This window comes from Echinops telfairi, unplaced genomic scaffold (genome assembly GCF_000313985.2).
Source record: "Echinops telfairi isolate 266 unplaced genomic scaffold, ASM31398v2 ScPeMD7_7422;HRSCAF=8460, whole genome shotgun sequence".
NCBI lineage: Eukaryota > Metazoa > Chordata > Mammalia > Afrosoricida > Tenrecidae > Echinops > Echinops telfairi.
Window position 1 is genome coordinate 312,867 of NW_022111322.1, and position 23,906 is coordinate 336,772.

At 44.4% G+C, this 23,906-nt stretch overlaps 1 protein-coding gene across 3 annotated transcripts in view; it reads right to left on the reverse strand.

Annotated features, from left to right (window-relative positions):
* EPHB1 (EPH receptor B1) overlaps window positions 1-23,906 on the reverse strand; it is a 388,725-nt gene that overhangs the window by 58,006 nt on the left and 306,813 nt on the right. For all 3 annotated transcript variants that reach the window (XM_045297818.1, XM_045297817.1, XM_004715982.4), the window contains exons 10-11: window positions 20,461-20,708; window positions 4,135-4,350 (exon numbers count right to left, since the gene is read on the reverse strand). In XM_045297818.1, coding sequence (XP_045153753.1) covers window positions 4,135-4,350; window positions 20,461-20,708 — 464 coding nt within the window. The remainder of the gene's footprint in view (window positions 1-4,134; window positions 4,351-20,460; window positions 20,709-23,906) is intronic.

Below are 23,906 nucleotides of genomic sequence, written 5' to 3' on the forward strand. Positions count from 1 at the left end.
AACGACCTTCTACACACACACTCACACACACACACACACACACACACACACACACGGACACACACTGAACCTGAAGACAGTAAAGTCCTCCCACAAGGTCTGAGAGGCTCTCCATGATTTAACTGCTGGCCATATCTCATGCTACCTTCCTATTTTTCTCCCAAATACCAGCACAAAGACCACGCCTTAGCTTCTCCAATCTTTCATCTTCCCTCTTGCCACAGGGTCTTGGTATGTACTGTCTCCACTGCTCTCACCTGCCCATTAATGTAATTGACTTATTCTGCCAATCTCTGCTGGAGCTCTGTCTCCACCCCAGGGAACCCTCTTTAACCCCTGAGACACAGCTGGGCTGTTTTCTTAGGTGTAATTTCTTTCATGGCTCCCAGACAGCGGCCCTTCCCTCATGTGGGGAGCACACACTCATTTGTGTAGCTATCTGATTAATGCCCTCTTCCTTCTCCAAACGGGGAGCTAAATGAGAGTGATAATGACAGTTCTTTCTGATTATAACGTGTGTCCTCAGCTTGTAACTCATTATGGGCACACATGAGGGGGCTTTAAAAAATCCATGGGGACATTCCATTCTCTTTGAATTCTGTTTTTCCACGAACTTTTTGAAGCTTCCTTGTAGTAGATGCTTAACAAGTATTTGCCACGTGAATAAATTATTTTGCATTTTCAGATGCTTAAAATGTTTCACCATTAATGATAATACATTTCACAGATTTGGGGGGAAAAGGAAACCATAGAAAAATTTTATGGTAAATGTAGTGAAGGGGGTGATCATAGCTGTGAAGAATTCTGAAAGCTCGTATACGGGGTGGTGTGTGTGTGTGTGTGTGTGTGTGTGTGTGTGTGAGAGAGAGAGAGAGAGAGAGAGAGAGATTCCAAAAGTTGTGGAGAAGTGGAATTAAGAAAAAATAGAATAGAATTTTCCCACAGACTTTTCAAAGCCCAAAGCTTTTTAATTTATAATATACAGTTATGAAGTCACAAAAAATGGCCTAAAGATACTGTCATCATTTTCTAAGTAGGAAAAACAATATGGGATTCTTTTACCCCAAATGTGTATAAGGTCTATTAAAATCGTGTTTTATAAATCACGTAATCATTTGGGTAATTTTGAGTCATCATTATCCTTCCTAAGGCGGGAGGGTTCCTGTCACAACCTGATTGTGTGTGTGTGTTCTGGAATTAGGAAAAGCGGTTTTAAGCTGCATGTGGAAAAGAAGAATTCCGAGATCAGCCAATGAAACCTTTTGGTTTTGCTTTTAAGAATAACAATGAAGGGCAACTTACTTTACCCAGCTAGTATATCTTTTGCTGAAATAATTAGAATAAAGAAATGTTGTTGCCTCCCCCCCCCCCATACAAATAAATAGATTCACGGGGCAGAATGCAAGTATATGGAGGAGCTTAACCTATGGCAAGGATTGCATGTAATTCAAGAGAGGAATGTCATTAATAAAATGAGTAGGGCATTTAATAAGTAGTGCCTCCATGGTTATCTATACACCTGAAGGAAAACAGGGTAAGAATTCCAGAACAGCCGGGGTCTACCAGAAGAATGAGTACACAAACAGTGGAGTACTATGGAACAACGAACAGCAACCATTATTGCTGTAAACAACACCACGGATGGATCCCACCAACCTAATGTTCATCAAAAGCAGCCAAACACAAGGGAGCATACGCTGCCTGATTTACTTACATTAAATTCCAGAAGAGTTGAAATGAAGCTATGGTTAGGGGAAAAAATCAGGACTGTGGTCGTCATTGTGTAGAGGGTTGGAGAATGGGGGTGAGGGTATGTGTGAGACCTGACTGGGAAGCTAAAGGAGGGAATGTTCTAGTGTGATGGCAAGGTTCCACACCTTGGCAGGGGGTTGGGTTACACAGCTGTAAGTCTTTGTTAATACCCTATAGATGTGCACTTCATATGTGTGCATTTTATAAATGCACATCCTATCTTCAGGATAAAGATCCGTCAAAAAATACTGAACTTTCCTTAACTTTTGCTAAGGAGCACACAGGCTGAAGTCTTTAGGGATGATGTGAGCCCATGTTGGCAATTTGTTAGATATTTTGCTGTGTAGATTTTCAACAACAATAAAAAAGTCAAAATAAAATTTTAAAAAGTTGAAACTCCAAAGTGAGATGGATTGATGAATAGATAAATGAATAGTTACGTGATATAATAAGTAAAAACAAAATATTAATCTTAGAATCCAGGTGATGGGTTTATGGTTATCCTATCAACGTCTCTAGATGTTTGAAATTGTCCTTAAAGATGCTGGAGAAAATAAATACGTCAGGTATACTACCTATCCAGATAGAGGACATACACCCCCCAAATCCCAGGAAATACAGTACAGGAACATTCATGAAACATTTTAAAGTTGGGGAGTAAAAATAAATAGAAAATAAAGCAAATCAGGAAACCAGAGAAGTAATAGAAGGAAAGAGAGATAAGGGTGAGATAGATATTTTTGATTATTAGTTGTTTTTACAAGCCAGAGCACATCAAAACAATATTAAAAGAATGGCAGATTAGAGGAAAATATTCATTATATCACCTATGGCAGGCAAGAAGTTAAATCCCTAGTACAAAGACTTCCTATAAATTTTCATAAAACCAACAGGCAATACAATAGAAAAGTAGGTAAAGACATTAACAGACAATTAGCGTAAGAAACACAAATCCTGGTGCCTGTGTGAAAATTGACTAATACTCCCAGCAGTCAGTTGGAAATGTAAATTGAAACATAATGAGGAGTCATTTCTCATCCTTGCTTTGGCAAACTTTTAAAGATTGATTACCTCGATGCTGGTGAGGGTGCTGGAAAGCAAACAGACAGCCCTGCACTCTGGGTGGAATGAGACTGTTTACAAACTTTCAGAGACTACAATCTGCTGATAAAAATGCCAGAATAATGGGTACAGAGACGGCCAGGTGTGACACAATCAAGAAGTTTCCACTTTTGTACAAGGAGCGAAATGTGCCAGGTTATACACCCACCTGTGGAAACTGAGACGTCAGGGCAGGGGTTAGCCCACGAGGGCCTGCTGGCCACCTTCGCTTTACAGCCCCTGAGCTAAGAAACGTTTTTATGTACATTGTACCTATCTGTTCCCCCCTTGGCCAGCAAAGCCTAAAATATTTACTATTTTGTCTTGCTGACCCCTGTGCCTCAAGAGGGTTGATTATTGATATGTGTTCTTTCCCCTTGACTTTTCTGGATTGTTTGACTTCAAAGCTTTTGCGGGTTTGGAGAAGACAGGGAGATTGGGGGGGTTTGCAGATCAATCACTTTGGATGTTGTGGGGGACAGAGATCAGGAGACAAGAGGATGCCACCAAACCAGGAAGCTCCTGCAAAGGTCCAGGAGAGGGTGGATAGTGCTTGGAAATAAGGGAGTGGCCGTCCAGGTGCAGCAGGTGGCCCAGTCTTTAGAAGGTGGAATCGCTACGGAGGGCCTGGGCACGGAGAGGACACAAGAAGAGGCACTGAGGCCGATTCCCTGGTTTCTGTCATTCACTGAGTGAGGCCAACTACTAAAATAGGGAGACTGGGGAGGGTATATTGGAACACAAATCGAGAGCTCTGTCTGGACCTATGAAGTGTGAGGTGCCTGCGAAGGTACTAAGTGAATTGTGTGAAGGAGGCAGTGGCCACAGCTACTGGAGATGGTGAGGGAAGGTTTGGCAGCAAACAGACGCTGACCAGGAATCAGCACTGACAGCAACCTGGAAGCAATGGGAAGGGCCAAGAAGAATGTTTCCGAAAGTCTCCCTGCTGGCACAGTGTCCAGCATACCTGCAGCCTCCTCCCTGGGGGACAGTTGTCTCTGGGCCACTGTCCACCTCTCTAAGCGTTCTCATCCCACGGCCAAGCAACACCACAACTTATCAGAAGACATCGATCCCTCCACCTCACCCAACTGCTCGCTTGGACCACGGGGCGCTATTGTTCCTCGAGGATGGATGGGCCTCCCAGCATCTGGCTCCGCCTCCTGGAGCCACAGGTCCAGATTTTGAGCCCTTCAAACCTGCCCTGCCGAAGCTCCGCCGCCAGGGGCAGCCCCCCTTTCTCCAGCGCATTTTTACCTGAGACTACTCGGAAGGACTCACCAAGGAGCTGGTGTAGGTGGGGTCGGACGTGTCATCCTGGAGGTAGCGGGAGAGGCCAAAGTCCGACACCTTGCACACCAGGTTACTGTTGACCAGAATGTTTCTCGCAGCCAGGTCCCGGTGCACGTAATTCATCTCAGACAGGTACTTCATGCCAGCGGCAATGCCCCGCAGCATACCCACGAGCTGGATCACCGTGAACTGCCCGTCGTTTTGCTGTGATGAGACAAGAGAGCACCCGGATCAAGATGGGCTTCAGTGGTTAAGCAGAGAGGAAGGTGCTGTGGCCCTGTGTCTTGTCAGCCTCGCCAAGATACAGGCCAAGATGCTGACTGGTCCCCTTCCCCTCCCCCACTCCCGGCAGCATCCCTCTCCTTGAACGGTCTCCCCTATTTGCCAAGCCTTGTCGATTTCATCTCCAAATTACATCTCAAACCCACCCACACCTCTCCATCTCCACTGCCACTGTTCCGACCCAGTCATTGTCATCAATCACCTGTAACAGCCTCCCCACACGTGACCCCCTACAACCCTTTCTCTGCAAGGCAGCTAGAGTGATCTTTTAAAAACATAAATCAAGTCATGTCACTCCCTGGCTTACAACTCTTTAAATAGCCTCCCAATGCATTAAGGGAGACCCCCAACAATGCACCGTGGCCCACAAGAACCCCACGGGACCAGGAACTGCCTCACCGTATGCCACTGTCCCCCTTATGCCTAGGCTAAAGCCAAGGATAAATCCCCCAATGCTTCTCCCAGTCAGGTCTTCCTCCTCGGGGCCCCGAGACATGCTGTTGCTTCTGTGCAGAGGGCTTTCCCTCACTCTTAGCACCTACTCAGCCTGGAGGTCAGTTTACATTGTGCTTCCCTGGACCTGCCCCCTTCCTGGAGAGAACGGTGGCGGCTGTGGTTGGTCAGCGGCTCTGGAGTTAGCCCCTGGCTTAGGGTGATGCCATGTACAAGGGGAGTGAACTGTTTTGACCCCTAGGGTTGTCTTTTTGTGTGTGTGTGTGTGTGTGTGTGTGATTAATCAGTAGGCTTCAATTATGTTTAATTATGTTCGATTTGTAACAATGAAAATACATTCTGCATATCAGATATTTACATTACAATTCATAACAGTAGTAAAATTAGACTTATGAAGTAGCAATGAAAACAATTTTACGGTTAGGGGTCACCGCGACATGAGGAACTATATTAAAGGGTGGCGGCATTAGGCAGGTTGAGAACCACTAGTCAAAAGAAAGTTCTAAGTCCATGGGTGGTAAGCACCTAACATATTTGATTGCGAACTGACAAGTTTGAGTCTACCTTGAGTAACCTCAGACGACAGCTTTAGCCCACTATTTGCAAAAGAAAGCCACCGTTGGAAACCCTGTGGAGAATAGTGCTATTATGACATGCTAGGTTTTCACCGGTGAACTTTTTTATGAAAGTAGATCGCCAGGCCTTTCTTCCTACTTCATCTTACTTTGTGTCCTGCTTCATCTTAGTTTGGAAGTGCTACTGAAACCTGCTCAGCCTCAGAGCAGCACACAAGCCTCTGCTGACAGATGAGTGGTGGTTCCACCGGGAATCGAGCCTGGGTCTCCTGCACAGAGACAAAAGTCCTACCATTGAACTACCACCGTCCCATCCAAGCAAAATTAACACCTTCTTACTACTAGAAGAAGCCCTTGTGACATTGTGGGTTAAGTGCGGGCCTGCTAGCTAAGAGGTTGGAAGTCTGAAGCCATCATGCTACAGGAGAAAGATGAGGCAGTCTGTTCCCATGAAGATTGAAAGCCTGAGGAACCATCTGGGGCAGCTATCTTCTATCCTATAAGACCACTATGAGTCAGAAACAACAGGATGGCAGTGAGTTTGGGTTGTTTTGGCTTATTTACGGCTATATTTCAATGCATGCTCTTGTTTCTTTTCTTCTCAGCCCATGTTTCAGTTGTGTGTGAGAATGTGGGTTTCTAGCTCTCCTGCTTGATTCTAAACACTTTGAGGACAAGGACGTTTTCTCTTCTGGTTTCCATAGACTTCTCAGTGCTGAGGACAGCCATGTACATAGCAAAACCCCAACAAAGTTACGTGACCGAATAGCTGGTACATCCCTTCCTGGTTCCAAAATGAAATGCAGGGTATCTCCCTGGGATGCTATTAGTACTGTGATCCCATCAGCCTTCCCAAAGGGACAGCCCCTGATGCCAGCCTCCGTCCACAGAGCATTAGGATTAGCAGTGCAGGAGGAGTCTGGGGCATGTCATCTGGCACATGCACCTTCCCTGTTGCTGCTCCTTGAGCTGCGCTCCGCAAATCAACAGAGGGCTCACATTTTCTCAGGTGTGTGCCCTCCCCATGGCTAGATGACAGTCTTCAGGAGTGTGCACCATCCTCCTACCAACCGGAAGTCCTTGGGGCTTGGATCTGTAAACACTGGGTAAATCATTGCACCTGGACCAAACCTGTCAAGGATGGATTTCTCCACCTTGTCCAGTCCCAGCTGCATCCCAAAGGGCTATAGGTGCTGTTCTGTTAGTGGGACCCAGCCCGGGCATCATCTGCTCTGCCTGGCGGAGAGGTGGGAGGTGAGAGGACACCAGGGCTTAATCTAGTTACTGCTGAGCACAGGCCCCGGGAAAGCCATGCTCTCTTCCACACAGTCCTCATGTGGAAACAGAATCCGTAAGCACTACGAGAAGCTACCAATTACTGAGCATCTACTGTGTGCTCGTGTCACACAGTGGACACAGTGTTCCATACAGTCTCCCACTTAGATGGGTGATGCAGCACATCATTTGGGAAACGTATCCAAACTCCTTAGGATGGCCCGTAAGATCCCCATTGGGTCAGGCACAGCATGACAGTGTATCACTGTGTGCCCCTCACTACTAGGGTAAAGATTCTGAAGACTTTTCAAATGCAAAAATGTCACAGCATTTTCTATATAAATATCAGGGCAGCCAGGAGGAAGGTGCGTTTTCATCATACACTAAAACAAAGCCAGCACTGGAGACACAGTGCAGGTTGGAACCCCCCACACAGGGGCGAAACATGCCGGGAGCACAACAGAGCAGCGGGGGGAGCAAAGCAACGAAGTCCCCGAGGAATCCCGAAAACAGACCTCAGACTCGAAGGGGAGAGCTTGGCACCCCATCAGACTCGATCAGAAAACATACATAATGGTCAGCAGACAGTCCTGGAATTATTTATAAAACATCCCCCCTTTTCATGTTTATCTATATAAGATAGGCAAGATAAACAATCCTGAGGAGAAAACAACAGGACCAACAGTTCCGGGGTGTGATAGGTTTCTTGTGCCAACCTGGCCAATGAACACATGTGGGATTAATTGAAGGGCTGTTTAATTGAAGGGTGGAGAGATAAATGGCTCAGCAAGCCTTGCCTTTCTCGTCTCTTGCTCTTTGATCATTGGACCAGTGTACGACTGCCTTAGTTGGTTCTCTGCCTCAACTTGTGAGCTACACTACCTGTGGGACACCCAACTCATGGACTGTGTCATTGTAGCTTGAGGTTCCTTCAAGACCTGCTTCACCACGCTAATGGTGTATACATCGCTAATGGTGTATACATCACTTGTATATATACAGGAACTGTCAGACCCTGTCATCTGGCTGACTGTTTGACCTGCCTTGCTGTTTGCTGCCTGTGCCCAGATAGCTTGAATTGCTCTACAGAGGACTCGGCTGTCTGATTCCTTAGCTTGCACCCTCATGACTCGAAGGACTGCCAGTATATTAGCTGTCTCATGGAAGTGAGTTCCACTGAGCAATTTGTACTGCTTTATAGACTAATTAGATATTTATTTCTTGTGTTGTATCTATCTATCTATCTATCTATCTATCTATCTATCTATCTATCTAATCATAAGTGTCCTGGTCTTGTTTCTCTAGAGAACCTGTCTAACACAAAGGGGGACAGGGGAGAGGGGAAGGTCGGAAAATGGAGTGGGGAGCCAACAAACTCAGGGACAAGGCAACAAGAGGCGAGGAGGATGTAGAATGTCTGGTGGGGTTTGATTATGTGCAATGTAGTCAAGAGGAAATACTGAGAGCTGAATGAAGATCACACATGGGACAGGAGGAAAGTAAAAGGAAATAGAAGAAAGAACTAGGAAGCAAAAGACATTTATAGAGGTAAAAGTACAGGCACATATATATAAATATATAACAATAGGGATATATTAATGTACATATATTTCTGTTAAGTATCAAGGTAGCAGATGGACATTGGGCCTCTACTCAAGTCCTCCCACAACACAAGAACACTTTATTCTAAAAACTGGCATCCTGTGATGCTCACCTTCCCGACATGATCGTTGAAGTCAAAATGAGTGCATAAGCAAATGTGGCGAAGAAAGCTGATGGTTCCCAGCTATTAGAAGATACAGCATCTGGGGTCTTAAAGGCCTGAAGTTAAACAGTGTCCATCTAGCAGAGAAGCAACAAAGTCTACATGGAAGAAGCACAGCAGCCTGTGTGATCATGAGGTGTCAATGGGAGCAGGTTTTAGGGATCAGAAGACTCCAAAACAAGGGGTGTTGGAGTGGACCCATCTGTAGACAATTGGACATCCTCTCATAGAAGAGTCACAAGGAAAGGAGGAGCCATCCATGGCACAACATAGCACCCAAACACACAATATTTCTCTAGTTCATTATTGATTCCTTCTCCCAACTATCATGATCCCAGTTCTACCTTACAATTCCGGCTAGACCAGAGCATGTACACTCATACAAATAAGAGCTCTCAACACACACTGAATCCAGGACAGATAACCCCCCCAGGAACAGTGATGGGAGTAGCGATACCATGAGGGTAGGGGGGAGAAAGGGGAGCAGGGGGAACTGATCTCAATGATCAACATATTAATCCCCCACCCCAGGGGGATTAATATGGTTGAAGAGAGAAACATGGTTGAAGGCAGAAACATATGAAAGGAGACAGCAGACAGTGTAAGATATGAAGATAATAATAATTTATAAATTATCAAGGGTCCATAAGGGTAAGAGGGGAGGGGAGGGAGGAAAAAAATGAGGAGCTGATACCAAGGGTTCAAGTAGAAAGTAAATGTTCTGAAAAGGATAATGGCAACAAGTGTACAAACATGCTTGACACAATGGATGTATGGATTGTTATTGAGCTGTAACAGCCCCCAATAAAATGATTTTAAAAAAAGAAAGAATATTATGATGGCAACATATGGACAAATGTGCTTGATACAACTGAGGTAAGGACTGTTATAAGAGCTGTAAGAGCCCCCAATAAAATGATCTTTAAAAACAAAACGAAACACCTGAGTGGTGATTAGACGTTACGACAACTTGAACTGGAAGCCCTGGTGGTGTAGTGGATATGTTTTGGGCTGCTAACCTCAAGGTCAGCAGTTTGAAACCATCAGCTACTCCCTGGGAGAAAGAGAAGGCTTTCCATTCCTTTAAAGAATTACCATCTCAGAAACCCACAATGGCAAGTCTATCCTGTCCTATAGCTTTGCGTTGGAATAGGCTCAATGGCAGTGAGTTTGGGTTGGAGTTCTGCACTTAGATGACATGTAGGGTGGAATCAAACCTATTAATAAGTTCACAGCCTGACGATGCTTCCTTGGGGGTGTGACCTTTTAATAAGAGAAACACTGGGGACGCCTCTCTCTCTTTCTCACCCTTTACCTTCCCCCTTGCTTGGATCCTGTGTCTGCCTCCAGGGGTGGCCCCATGTGGGTTTTGACCAGGGGAACTGTCAGTGCCTTGCCATGCTCCCACCAACCTTGAATCTATTAACTCTGCACCCACCAGCTGTGATCTCCCTGCTTCCCACTTCACCTTTCTGTTTCATCGGCCTTCAGCTACATGAGGCTGAAGAGGGCCCCGGCTAGCATGAGACCCATGGACGTGAGTTGGACTTGAGTTGGGAAACCTTCTTGGTATAAAATTACTTCTTGATATAAGGTTCTTTCTTATGCATAAATGAACGTCACTGGCTTTGTTTCTTTGGACAACCCAATCTAACACAACCTGCCATAAAAGTAGCCCATTTAGTAGAGAAACCTGATATTCAAAAAGCCCAACAATAATAACATGAGTTGGCAGAAGACAATCCTAGGTCTGTGGGGGGGGCTTCTTCCTCCGATTCAACTGAAGGAGGGAGCAAACTGATCCTGAGATCCTACCAGAGGGCGGGGCCTCATACTGCAAAGTCTAGTTCAACTCAATTTTTATTGACCTCCTAATTCTCCCAGAATGCTTTATCTGCAACACTTAAAAAAAACAAAAACTTGAAAAGAGAATACAGAACTGCTTTCTGGAAACACCCCCTGCTTCCCTGCACATGTTGCCCATCTGTGAGCGCTCGATATGCAGTGGGTGATGCGGATCCTCGCGCTCACTAAGGAACTTCAATCAACACCTTCTCAAGAAGTTAGCCAAGCTTTGCTAGCTCCATTAACTTCCTCCAACTGGGCCCCTGGGGGACATGCTTCCCCCAGAAAGTTGTCGTGCAACTTGTCTATACCATAAAAATGTATCTTAGCCGCAAGGCACGCTGGGTCTATTCTCGCGGTTCAGTCGGTTACTCCTCTCTGTACCTGTAGACAACAACGTGGCAGGCAATGAACGGGTCCTCACGGAAGCAGACGCGCAGATGCGTTTTGGGGAGGGACTGGGGGATGGCTTCAAACCACTGTGAGAAGGAGCGAGGCTGAAACTCCATAGGTTTTCAATGGATGATTTGGCACGGCAGGGGGGGTGGGGGCAGGGGCATACCAGGGAGGAGATAGCTGGGCCTCTTTTTTTTTTTTTTTTTTGAGACACTCTGGGTAAACTTGAATGTCCAACTTTTCAGTGTATCCAAGCATACTAATGATTGGCACTATCACAGATTTCCCAGTACTTCTTTATTATCTGAGTTGTTTTAAATTTTACATCAATCATGATTATAGTTTCTAGGGTCAACAAAGGCCAAGAAGTGGTTCAAAGTTCTGACTGTGGAGCCAGACAGACCTGATTTGAATTCAGAAACTGCTGTATGACCTTGTATAAATTATTCCACCCCGCAAGGGATGGCTTCCATCTCGGTAAAATAAGAACCTAGTGTCCATCTGTCATCTGGTTTCTATGAGGTTTCGATGACATGCTACATATAAAAGGGCTTAGCTCAATGCCCAGCAGCAATGACTGCATAGTATCAAGAGGGTCACACTGTTTCACAGATGAGACCACCCCCAACCAAACCCTATCTCAGATGCACAGTGAGGATGCCTGTATGGGACATGCGTGGAGTTCTCCTACCTTCCTGGGCACAGGTCGTTGCCTTCAGAGGACCCAGTGAAACAGTGCCTTTGACCTCCGCAAGTCATTTTTTATCCCAGTCTCCTGAGCTGTGGACTTGGAAGCTTGCGTCTAATGATACAGGCCTAAAGTTTGTCTCAATTAATCAAAAAACAGTGATTTCTTCCTTTACTTGACTTTTGAATGGCAAGTCATACTTCACAGAACATGGTTTGATCCTTAAAACAGTCCAAACAGTAGGCGAGGCAGGCAATAGTGTATTGTGTTCATAGACAAGATAAAGGAGATCCGGAAAGTTTATGTGATAAGCCTTAAATCACTCTGTGTGGTTCTGAATTATAACAAGAATCTCAGTCTAGAACGGCAAATTGCTTCTCCACTGCCATTCCATCTCTGATCAATTGGTAATGGCTGCCACAAATGCTGTGCAGAGAAGAGAGCTGTGTACAAGCTTTGCAGAGAAAATAGCTATGATTGATTAATGATGTCTGCCATGGCCCCGCAAATAGAAAGTAGAGGCACTTGTGTTACAGATATTAAACTCTTATCTGGGTCTTTTAACTCCTCTTCAGTGCCTTTTTCACTGGAATATGGTGACCTGGAAATGAGTACACATTTTCCTTAGGATCTTCAGGAGACCAGAGGGTGATAAGAGAGGATCATGCCTAGGGAGTTCAAAAGCTTGGTGAAATCCGAAGATAGAAGCATGCTAAGATTTTCTGGTATGCTCAAATATTTTTTAAAATTGATTTTTAAAACATATCATTATTTTCTTTTTTCTCTTTTTAATTTTAGTAAAATTATACACAGCAAGGATATATCATCTCAACAATTTCTACATGCCAACTGACTGGAAGAGATCCATATCCACATCCATCTCCCAAAAGCAGTATAATGCAATACAGAAATTGTTAACCTAGATGAAGAGGTCTTCAAAATGCTGTGAAAAAAGCAGATTATGAAAAAAATCTAAGTATAGACTTCAAAAAAATTGAACTAAGGTAAATTCATACTATCTTGTTATAACACATATAAACAGTACCTAATTTAAGGCACTAAGAGAAATAAGACATGAGTTTGAAAAGAGTTCCTATTAGAACAACATAAAATCTGCTAAAATTGAAATAAGAGCAAATATCCAATTTATGGTAAGCTTTGGTGGAAACATGGTGAAACCATTGATGCTTTACAAAAAGTTTATGGGAAAATGCTTCAAAGAAACCAGCAGTTTACAAATGGAGAAATGGATTCATTTTAAGAAGGGTCAAGACGATATTGAAGATGAAACCCACAGTGACAGGTCATCCATGCTAATTTGTGTGGGAAAATTAATCTTGTTCTTACCCTAATAGAAGAAGGCTGACCAATAACAGCAGAATGATAGCCAACATCACAGATATCTCAAGTGGTACTGCTTAGACAATTCTGACTGAAAAATTAAAGTGGAGCAAAATTTCTACCTGATGGGTGCCAAACTACTGTGCCCAGATAAGCTGTACACAAAAATAGAGCTTTCGAGTTTTTGAACAAAATGGGTCAAGGTCCCGAAGCATTTCTTGGGTGAGTTGCAACAAGAGAAGAAACACAGCTTTGCCAGTATGATCCCGAAGACAAAGCACAGTCAAAGTAGCGGCTTCCAGTCAAAGCAAAAGCAGACTGGTCAAGAGAAAATGTCATGGCAACTGCATTTTTGGGGATTCTCAGGGCATTTTGCTTGCTAACTTTTTATAAGGACACAGAATAGTAACATTTACTTATTATTAAAATGTTCTCAGAACAGCAAAGATTTAGCAGAAAAACTCCTAGGAAAGCTTCATCAGAATCCTGCTTATTCCTACCACTACTCGCGCCCATTGAGACAATTCTGACTCATACTGACACTACATGACAGGGTAGAAGCGCCCCTGGGGGTTCCCGAGACTGTAACACCTTATGGGAGTAGAAAGCCCCATATTTTTCCAGAGTCATGGCTGGTGGTTTGGAACAGCTGACCTTGTGGTTAGCAACCCAATGTACAACCCATTACACTACCAGGGCTCTTGTTCTAGACAAGAGCGATTTTGTGAGAAAATCATTAGGCATCCAGGTTGCAGTCTTGATTTGGCATTTTCTAACTTATTTTTCTCTTCTAATCTCTAAAAGAGTCTCGAAGCATACACCCATTTTTCTTCAGCTAACAATGTGAACAAGACTGCACTGACATGGTTACATTACGAGGACCCTCATCACCTTCAGCTCTTCAGGGATGAACTAAATGGCTGCTACCATGCTTACAAGACCGTCTTGATCTTGATGGAGTTTACATTGAGAAATAAAGTTTATATTTTTAATTTTTATATTTTTGAAGGGCCTTTATATCATTAATGTCATATGCAAATAAAAGTAGGCTGATAATAATTCAGAAATTGTTGCGGCAGTAAATCCACAGGGAAATGCCACAAATTCAAGCCAGATTCAGATAAAAGAGGACTAGAATGTACAGCATCATTGCAGATGTCAGATGAATGAAACCAGAGAATACCAGAAAGATGTTTACCTGTGTTCTATCAATTTTGCAAAGGCAGCCAACTCTATGGATCATAATGAATTATGAATAATGCTGCAAAGAATGAAATTCTTTAGAACATTTAATTGTGTTCATATGAAACATGTATATGGACCAAGAGTTATTTGGACAGAAAAAAAGGGATTCCACATGGTTTAAAATCAGAAAAGGTGTGTGTCAGAATTACATCATTCCTAGTGAATCGTTATGCTGAGCAAAGAATCCCAGAAACTGGACTGCATGGATGAGTATCAGGATTGGAGGGGGCTCATTAACAGCCTGGGAGACTTGGGCCACACGATTTTTCCTGCTGAAAGTCAGGAAGACTTGAAGGGCTTACTGCTGACGATCACAGATGACAGCTTCAGTGTGGGTTACAATTCAATGAAAAGAAAACGAAATTCCTCACAAATCAACCAATAAACAACATAATAATAAACAGAGAAAAGATTGAAATTGTCAAGGATTTCATTGCCCTTGGATCCACAAACACCACCCACGGAAGAAGCAACAATCAAGAAATACAATGACATACTGCATTGGGCAAATGTGCTGCAAAAGACCTTTCTAACATGTGAAAAAGTGGAGATATTATCCGGAGGACCAGAGTCTACCTAACCTAATTCACAGTATTTTCCATTGTTTCATATGCATGTGAAAGCTGGACAAGGATTAAAGGAGACTGATGAATTATGATGTTGGTGAATAATACTGAATATATAATAGACTGCCACAAGAATGATGAGATCATTCTTGGAAGAAATACAGCCAGAATGCTTCTGATAAGTAAGGATGACGGGAGTTCCTCTTTGACCTAGTTATCAGGAGGGACCATTCACTGGAGAAGACCCTACTTGGTAAAGTCTAGGGTCGGTGAAAAAGAGCAAGACCTTCAATAAGATGGACTGATACAGTGGCTGCATCAGTGGGCTCAAACGAGCAGTGAGGGTGTGGCGATAGTGCAGATGGGACAGTGATTCGTTCTACTGCACGCAGGTCGCCCAGAGTCAGCTCGGAGTTGATGGTGCCTAGAAACAGGAAGACAGTACAGTGACATTGGTTACATGCTTCAAGTTCGCTGCCAGTGGGACAATCCTTTCTCACGTTCCTCCACAAGTATCTGTGCACACTGTGTTAGGCCACCTCCTTGGCATCGTTCCCCAGGTGCACACAAAACATCAACAAGGCCGAAGAAATCCTCAGTTTCTTGATGACTTTGGGGTCTCTCCTTCAGCCTCCCCTGGGTTCTGTCTGCTGAGCACATACTAAAAACACAGCACTCGTCAGAAGAAATAGAGGCCTGGGTGAAGTTAAGTGATTTAAACTTTCTTCCCTGCATGAAGTGCTTTCTGCTGAAATTGCTTTTCTGCAAATGCATTGAAGCCACTGGCCGGCCCTTACATTCGACAGGAAGGATTTAGGTATTTCAGCCTTCATTGACAAATCCACTTGAGGAAATGAAATCCTTATTTGATTTGTTTGAAGAGAATGAATCATAGATTTTTTCTTTTAACTGCAAGAGCCCTTTCCAGATCACCCAGCTCAATACCTGTAGTTTATGGATTGGGAAATTGAGTTAACAGATTTTCTCAAGGTCACAGGGTGACTCCGGGCAGAGTCTGATGTGGAGCTTGGTCTCAGGACCTTCAAGCTGGTGTCTCTCTGCTGACATCTGGCTTGCTGTTCTCAAGCATCATCCCCAAGAATGAGCTTCCCCATTGGACCTGGGGGCGTGTGAACTATAGCTCATTTGAGATCGTTACACAATAACTTCTGAGTCTTCCAGTTATGATCCTCTGCAAATGTACCATCGCTTGACCATAAGACCAATTTTCAGGCAAGAAAGTCTTCCAGTGTACGTTGAGATTCCTAGCTGAGCCATGGACATCCACTGTGACTTCAATGTTCCCTCAAGAGTTCTTGCAAATATTAGGAAAAAGTGAGCACAGTGAATCCTTTGGATTTGAGTGCCAAGAAATAAATGCTTAATTATGGATTTGGTGATATGTAATCTGTATCTCAGCCACGACAAACAATGATAACAATGCTGACTGTATGGTTAAAGGACAATGTGTTGCATTAATAATCACTCTAGAATGTGAGGGACTCTGAAGTTCAAAATGGAAGAGGAATGATGAGTGGACGGTGAGAGGCGATGTCAAGTATGTTGACCACATTCTGATGCCCAGAACCTCTTGGATGCTGACTCAGAGCTAGATCTGTGGTCACTCTCCAGAGATGCTACATCCAGCAAAGAGGGATAAGTTGAGGGAAGGAAGTAGTCACACAAATTGGGACGAACCCTTTGTCTTTCTTCTCTGAATGGTGATCCTAAAATTATCCTTCTTCCCAGAAGATGGACCCTGCAGAACTGGACTGATAACCTACTTTTGTATTTTATCAACCAGAAGATACATCAATTACTGTTGCTATGCTCCAGGGTTTTGTAGTAAGCCTCAAATTAGATTTATAGATTACCTGCCTCCATGCTGTGGAAGGAGTCAGAAAAGCTTCATTTCCCCTCACTCCTCCTGGCTCTGTCAGCTTACACCATCCCTTCTTCCATGTCCAGTATTGGAAAGCTGGGCCTCATCATCATGAAAAACACCGGTGTCCAACACATCCCGCATGCTGGGTCCCAAATGGAAGTAGTTCCCGTGAGGAGTAATGGTGGGGGGCTGTGGTTTTCCATACTCCACTGAGAATGAAATCTGTCTCTTGCATGTTCCAGGCAGGGAATCTAATTACAGTCCCCAAATAAAGTTGTGGCTTTCTATGAAGCACAATCAGGTGGCTTTAAGAAAGCAATAACACCTGAAAGAATCTTAAGCCCTGGGGCTCAAGATTCTTGCTCTTGTAGCATAGCTGCCTATTGATTTTTATCTGTCTGCCAGAGATCTCTGATCAGGAATGGATGCCAGGAAAGCATGGTCCCGATGTTGTTGCTCTGACATTACAGTGTGCCTCCAAGGGCAACAAGCAAGAGGTCACATGCACCCACGGTGACTAGACTTTTCCTGTTAACCCTGGTGTTTTAGAAATAGTTGCTCATGTTTTCATTCATTCAACTAGCATTTCCCAGGGACTCCCTCTGCTAAGTAATAATCCACAGGGTTTGTCTTATTTGGTCAAGTAGAGGGCCCATGGAAATAAGGGAAACCCTCAATGAGATGGATTGATGTCACAGCTACAACAATACCAGCAGTCATGCAGATGGGCCACCACTTCATTTTGTTACACATAAGGCTCTTAAGAGTTGGAGCTGACTCAATGACTATAAATAACCTCCTTGTGCTTGCTAGTAGGATTTCAAACTACAATAAGACATAAGCATACACTCAAAGAAGCTATGCCAGGGTAGTTTCAGACTCCAGGGTCCCATAACCTGCATGTCAGTTGTCCTTGTCCCCACAAAAGCCACAGTTGCCTAGTGACCTATATGAGACACAAGGATGTGCTTGCCTGCAGACTTCAGTAGTGTGTAAACGCAGCTTCTAGACAAGTCTCTCAGATTTCCCTACACGTTGCAGCCCTAAAGCTGTGCTTATAAGCTCTGGAGCCACTGTGCATATACTGAGATATTACCAAATAGCCCTTTTAAACCTTTGTATATGCTGTTCCCTCAGCCTATCTACCTGGTCCCACAATTGACAACTGATTGGCAAAAGTCTTTGTTAGCCAGTATCAGATGATTCTCTCCCTCCTCTTTGAAGCCTTCCATGACTTCTCCATGAATATTTAAATTATCCTTCACTTACTCTTCTGTCTTCTACTCCCGGATGCAAGAAAGTGTCATATAGTCAGATGATTGCCTTAGACTGTGTGCATGGAGGTTCTTGGGTACAGGGACTAGATCTATGGAAGACTGTCACACGATCTCCCATTCCATCTGTGGATGAAGACCTTGAGTTGCCTTCCTCCCCTCAAAACACAGCTTATTAAATACCTTTCCTTTGCGTACGGGTGAGCTGCAACTATGGTAGAAGCAGATCATCTGACTTCTGAGGTGAGACCACAAATGGTGACGGAGCATACACTGTGTCCTCTTGGGACATTTTTTATTTGAATTCAGCTTTCTCTGAAGAAGCCCAAGCAGGTCACACACAGAGGTTCCATTAACAGCCAAATGTATGAGTGAGGGAGCCTTCAGATGACTTCAATCCACAGCCTTTGAATCACCCCCAACGTATTGCTCATTGGACAGTGACAAGTCTAAGCCCCGTCTAGAGTGCAAATACATGAGCAAAGTAAATGGTTGTTGTTATGTTAAGCCAACCCAACCTGACTTAAGATGACTTGTGATAGTTGTTTCATCTCTATCGGTCCACATGGCCTAGCCAGACCAATCACCCCATGAGAGTTAGAATCGGTTGTATTAATCTGTAGCCCCGGCTGCTTGTGGCATGTGTCCCCTGCTATTTGGCATCAGCCTGAAGTCCTTGCTCAGTCGTTGATCCTGTCCATTGGGCCTTCTTCTCTGAGCCTTACGTCTCTAGACAGCAGAATCTTGGTCATTCTCACCGAACCCTTTACAGAGGGCTCTGTGATGCTCTACAGAAAGGAAAGAGGTTCTGGTAAAAACCAACGATGCCGACTGTGAAGGTACAAGTGTGGCAGGGGGATCTGACCTCCTCTAACTTTACAAGGGGGAGATTTTACAAGGAGACTCAAGGTCAATAGCCCAAGTCTGAAGCAGAGGTCAGCTATACCTCTTTTCTCCAATCTTTGTTACCTTTGCTGACAATCCTCACCACTTCTCTGCTGGGTTTAATAATTTACTGCAAAGCCACACAGAACTCAGAGACCTTACTCCCAGTTACGGGGTTTAATAGGGAAATAACAGGTTACAATTTAGGGTCAGGAACAACTCAGAATCCAATTCTTTGATTAGGATTGTCTTTCTTCTCAGTTGTGCCCATAGGCAGACCTCCTTCTGGCCGTTGGCCTCTTGGCCCCTCCTTCCCATAGCCTGGTCTCTGCCCTACTTCGGCAAATTTTACATTGCTCCTTAGTTCTGCCAATAAGAACTCAGAGACAGTCCCATAAACCTACTCTTGCAGGTACTCAGTTCTGAATCTTGTCACTGTGTCTTGTCATCTTGCAGTGTCTCTTGTGCCATAGAGCTCTCTGTGTGTGTGTGTGTGTGTCTTCTGAGTCTAGGAGGTTCTCAATGCAGGCACCCCAGGTCCACTAGTATTTCTTCTTGGCAGTAGTGAGGGGATGGTTCATTTTAAGTTCAGCAGGATGGTAAACTATCCAATCCCTTGCCAATGTTCCCTACAGAGTATTTGGATGGTCCTAGCCTCCACTAGGTGCTATGCACATTATTTACATTAGTAGTAAGCTCTCCAATACTCTTAGTGGGCCGCAAGTACCTTATGTGCCCAGCCCCAGCCAATCACTTGGAGTTACAATATTATGATGAGAACGGCCATAAAAAAGTAATTCATCACACCAAAGGCTCCACTGAGAACCTGGCTCAAGTTGTCGCATGTTCTGAGAAGGATCTTTTAAAGGTCTTCTAGCCATATGCGTTCAGGTACATCCCATCTCCACTGTGAGTATCATAATTTTTCATTGGCCTTGGCAAAGACTGTGGATGCTGAGACACAGTATCCCCCTGTCTGTCCAGAAATGCCTCCCTCAAGAGCAGGCTTGCCAGGCATTGGGAAAGGGCAACCCAATTTATCACTGAACTGCAAACAAAAGGAGCTGGCTTGGAGGGTACCGGTGCTGATGCAAAGATAGGGAATGGCTACTGGTGTCTACCTGAAGCACACAGAGCTATGTCCCAGGCCAAAGACTCTTTCAGACAGACACCAATGCCCATTCTTTGCTTTCTCTGTTCATGTACCACCACCATCTGTCAGTGTGCTATACTGTGATGGCTTTCCTATTACGATGATGATAAAGTGATATCAATGGCATTTCAAATACCCTCCATGCTACCTGGGGTAGACAGGTCTCCATGGTACTTCCAGATTAATAGAGACTAGGAAGAAGGGGCTCACACGCGACTCTCCAAAACTAGCGAGTGAAAATCTTCAGATCATAACAGGATGATATGTGCTATAGGGCTGGAAGATGCGCACACAGGCTAGCAGGCAGCCCAGACACACAGTGGCCACCACAATGGCTGGAGCTCCCGGAGGATCATGCAGAAGATGAGGCACCAGGCCATCTTTCATTCTGCTGCTACACGTGGGGTTGCCACCTTTGGAGACAGCTTGACTGCAGCCAACAACTACAGTAACCCTTCCTATTCCTGCAACAGGCATCTGTCAACTCCCTCCCACAGACTGTTTGGTCCCGTCCTTTGAGCAACACAATTGTGTAACATCTCCAATGCCCTGCCCACCTCTCATCCAGCAATTCCCAAAGGGTGGGTTCTGCTCACTCAGATCCATGGGGACCCTTCTTAGGAGCCACCGTTCACTCGTATCCAACATCAACAGGCATCAGCATCAATGCCCTGAAGAGCTCTTACCCTGAGGAAAGAATCCAAAGCGCCGTTCTCCATGAACTCGGTGATGATCATGACTGGCCGACTCTTGGTAACCACCCCCTCCAGACGGATGATGTTGGGATGGTCGAACTGGCCCATGATGCTGGCCTCGCTCAGAAAATCCCGCCGCTGCTTCTCTGAGTAGCCAGCCTTCAGGGTCTTGATGGCCACGTAGATTTCCCTCTTGCCCGGCAGTTTCAAACGCCCCTTGTACACCTCTCCAAACTCTCCTGCAACAGCAAGATTGCAATTATTACCCTCTTCCTTTTCATTCTGTGGAACCACAAGGGGAGGCATCTTATCAAGAAGAATAGTGCTCAGAGTGAAATTGTGATTAAAGTGGCAGAAATTGAAATGGTGTTCTCTCATTGTAACTATGATGTCTTGGCTCTAATCAGTTCACATCAAACACAAAAGGAATACTAAACTAAGTCCCTTACCTTGGTCCTTAGAAATCGTTCACGTAACTGGAGTGAAATTTCAGAATATGAATTTTTTTCCCCTGGGTTAGTTTTCATTTGTGTCTCAGTTGAATAATTTAAATGAAACAGCTTCACTTTGGAAGAAGCGTAACTCATTTTCAGCAGACTGGTGCCAGGATATCCAAGCCTAGTAGAGGATGCGCTCTACATCACAAGCAGCAACCAGCCAACTGCCATTAGACCTATCAACTGTGTGTTAGAGCGGAAGTGCGGCATCCCTCCATCAGGATTTCAGTTGTCCTAACCTCTGTAGATTGCCAGTCTTTTCTTCTAAGGCACCTCTGTGTGGATTTGAACCTCCAACCTTTAATTAGTAGGTGAGCGCAAAGCCACATGCACCACTGAGGGATGCCAGCTGTAAACCATTTGGTGGGAAACTAAGAAACTGGATGAAAATGGAAACAACCCAGTTTTCTGCACTCATAACCAAGGAGTTCGGAAGGCTGACTCTGGTGGGGGAAGGCTCTCCCAGTTCTGAGACAGAGGAAATAAAACCTAATATTCCTTCTCCAGACTGAAAGCGTTTTCCCCACAACCACTCTCCCTTGAATTGCTAATGTAAAGCTGCCACTTAAGGACACACAGACAAAGCCTCTTTAGTTCTTATCACACTAGGAGTCAGCTTTTCCTTTGTAACTTAGCTTCCCACTACTTAATAAAGAAGTATTCGTCCTTTTCTAGTAAATTAAGAAGAAGCCAGATGCATATAATTCTCCAGGCACAAGCTCTTCACACGGACCCCTCTGTAGATTGGTAAGCTGCTTCCTACACAAGTCTAGTTTCTCATACACACTATTAAGAATACGCTTATTTCTTTAACATCCACTGTCAGCTGTTTACTTTTCTCCTCGAGTGACTGTCACCATTTGTTTCTTGCATGCCCTGAGATGTTCTCCCTAAAGAAGTCAGCATATCTCAGATTCACATTTTGCCCAATCTATGGTATATGTGCCTGATGGAGGTTTGCATATCTCATTAATAACCTGGCCCCCCTATGTCTTGATTCCAATATGGAAGAGGAGCCTCTATGTCCCATCTTTCCCGTCTGATTTATTTTTCTATAATTCCACAAGCCGCTCCTCAGCACCCGTTCGGTTGTGGGGCTAAATCCCACACCTTTTGTGTTCCTACATTGTCTTGAAAATATTTGCATCTCGTGAGTCCACTAGGATAGAGAGTGAGCTGTCAGGAAAGCAAAACGTTAATCTGTAAGTAATAAAGGGGAGGGACAGACTGGGCAGGGAGAACCACAGACTAAGCTACTTATCTAACGTTCGTGAAAGAAAGGAGGAAGCAGGATTGATCACAGAGAACTGGTCACATTGAACTTCAGTTGGCAACAACGTCTTGGTCAACCCTGGGCTCTAGACATGGCCAGCCCTGAGCATCCCTGCCATGGTTAGTCATGGCCGTGGGCTGCAGGGAGAGTTGAGGCCCCACACTGTAGCTGGAGGATGACAGCTAACTGTGCCCCTCACAGCCAAACAGCAAAATGGTTTTTAGAGAGCAAGCAGCATACTTACAGGGGTGCTCTAGTATCTCAACATTTTTGAAGTAAAATCACCAAGAGTAAAAAGCAATTCTAGTGACACTATGTCATAGTTACTCACACACACACACACACACACACACACACTGTTGAATTCTGTTTAATGTGCTTTCAACTGTTATTTTATGATTTAACTTGGGAGCTTCTGGCTCCCTTTCTTGTGAAACAGGTTAAGTATCCACTTGTAAGTGCACCCTTGAAATGTTGTGTCAAGCGCCCGACAGGAGAAGCATAATTTTCCACCAGGAGAAACTTCCTTTTGCACTTTCAGTTTCTGGAAGAAAAGGATAGACTAAACTGTGAGCCATCAGATAAATTATTGGCTGCCTTTGATTTAGTTGAGAATGGTGCCTTTTGTTTTCTGCTATAAAATACATGTGTGTACGTAAGTATGTGTGCTCACACGTGGTTTAGAAAGAAGTGTAATAAAATTTCTATGCAAAACTGTCCCAGAGTCAATAAGAACTTGTTTCTGGGGCCAGAGCAGGGCTGGTACCTTTACGAAGAGTGTACCGTGGACCTATAACACTGGGATGCATCACTGATAACATTGATCTTGACATTTCGTCACATGCTGCATGGGTGAGCTGCTTGAGGTCAGAGACCACGTCTCTAGGTCCTTAGCCCGTGCACCCAGCTGTGGTGCCCGGGACACGGTAGGCATGCCAACAAAAGTTGTTGTATCAAAGCACTATGAGTGGTTTGGCTTTTGCCTCATCCATTCTTGGGTTGCAAACTGCTGGAGACCCTAGCCTGCACCTTTATTCACAAGAAGTCGAAGTAGCTGTGGGCAGTTGCCATTGAGTCTGCCCCCAACGCGTGCACAATGAACCAAAGCTCAGCCCAAGCAAAGTTTAAAAAAAAGGTGTGTGTGTGTGTGTGTGTGTGTGTGTTCATGGCTTTTAGGCCTACTCCTGGGGCTATTGGCAGTGCTGATTCAGAAAATTGCACAGGGTAGACAGCATTAGCTCTAGTTCCTTAGATATGCTACTCCACTATATTTTCAGTTATTATGGTAAGTTATACTAATGTATTGATTTATCATCCTCGTTTTAAATACAAAAAGAATTCAGACCCACAAATAGCAAGGTAAGAGAAAAAAAGGCAAGAGGTATTGGGAAAAGAATGAGGTAGCGAAGGGCTTCCGAGAGAAGCTATACATGGCTCCATGATGGCTAGTTGGTTAAGCACTGAGCTACCAATTGTGAGCTCAGCGATTTGAACCCATAAGTCACTCTGTAGCCTTAAAAGGTTTAAAGGTGTGGAAGCCCACTGGGGTTGCGCTTCTCGGTCCTAAGGGGCCACTATAAGTTATCATTGATTAAATGGTAGTGGGTTTCTCTTTTTTAGTTGGGGCACTGTAAAGCCAGAACACGACTTAAGAAGAGTGGAAAATG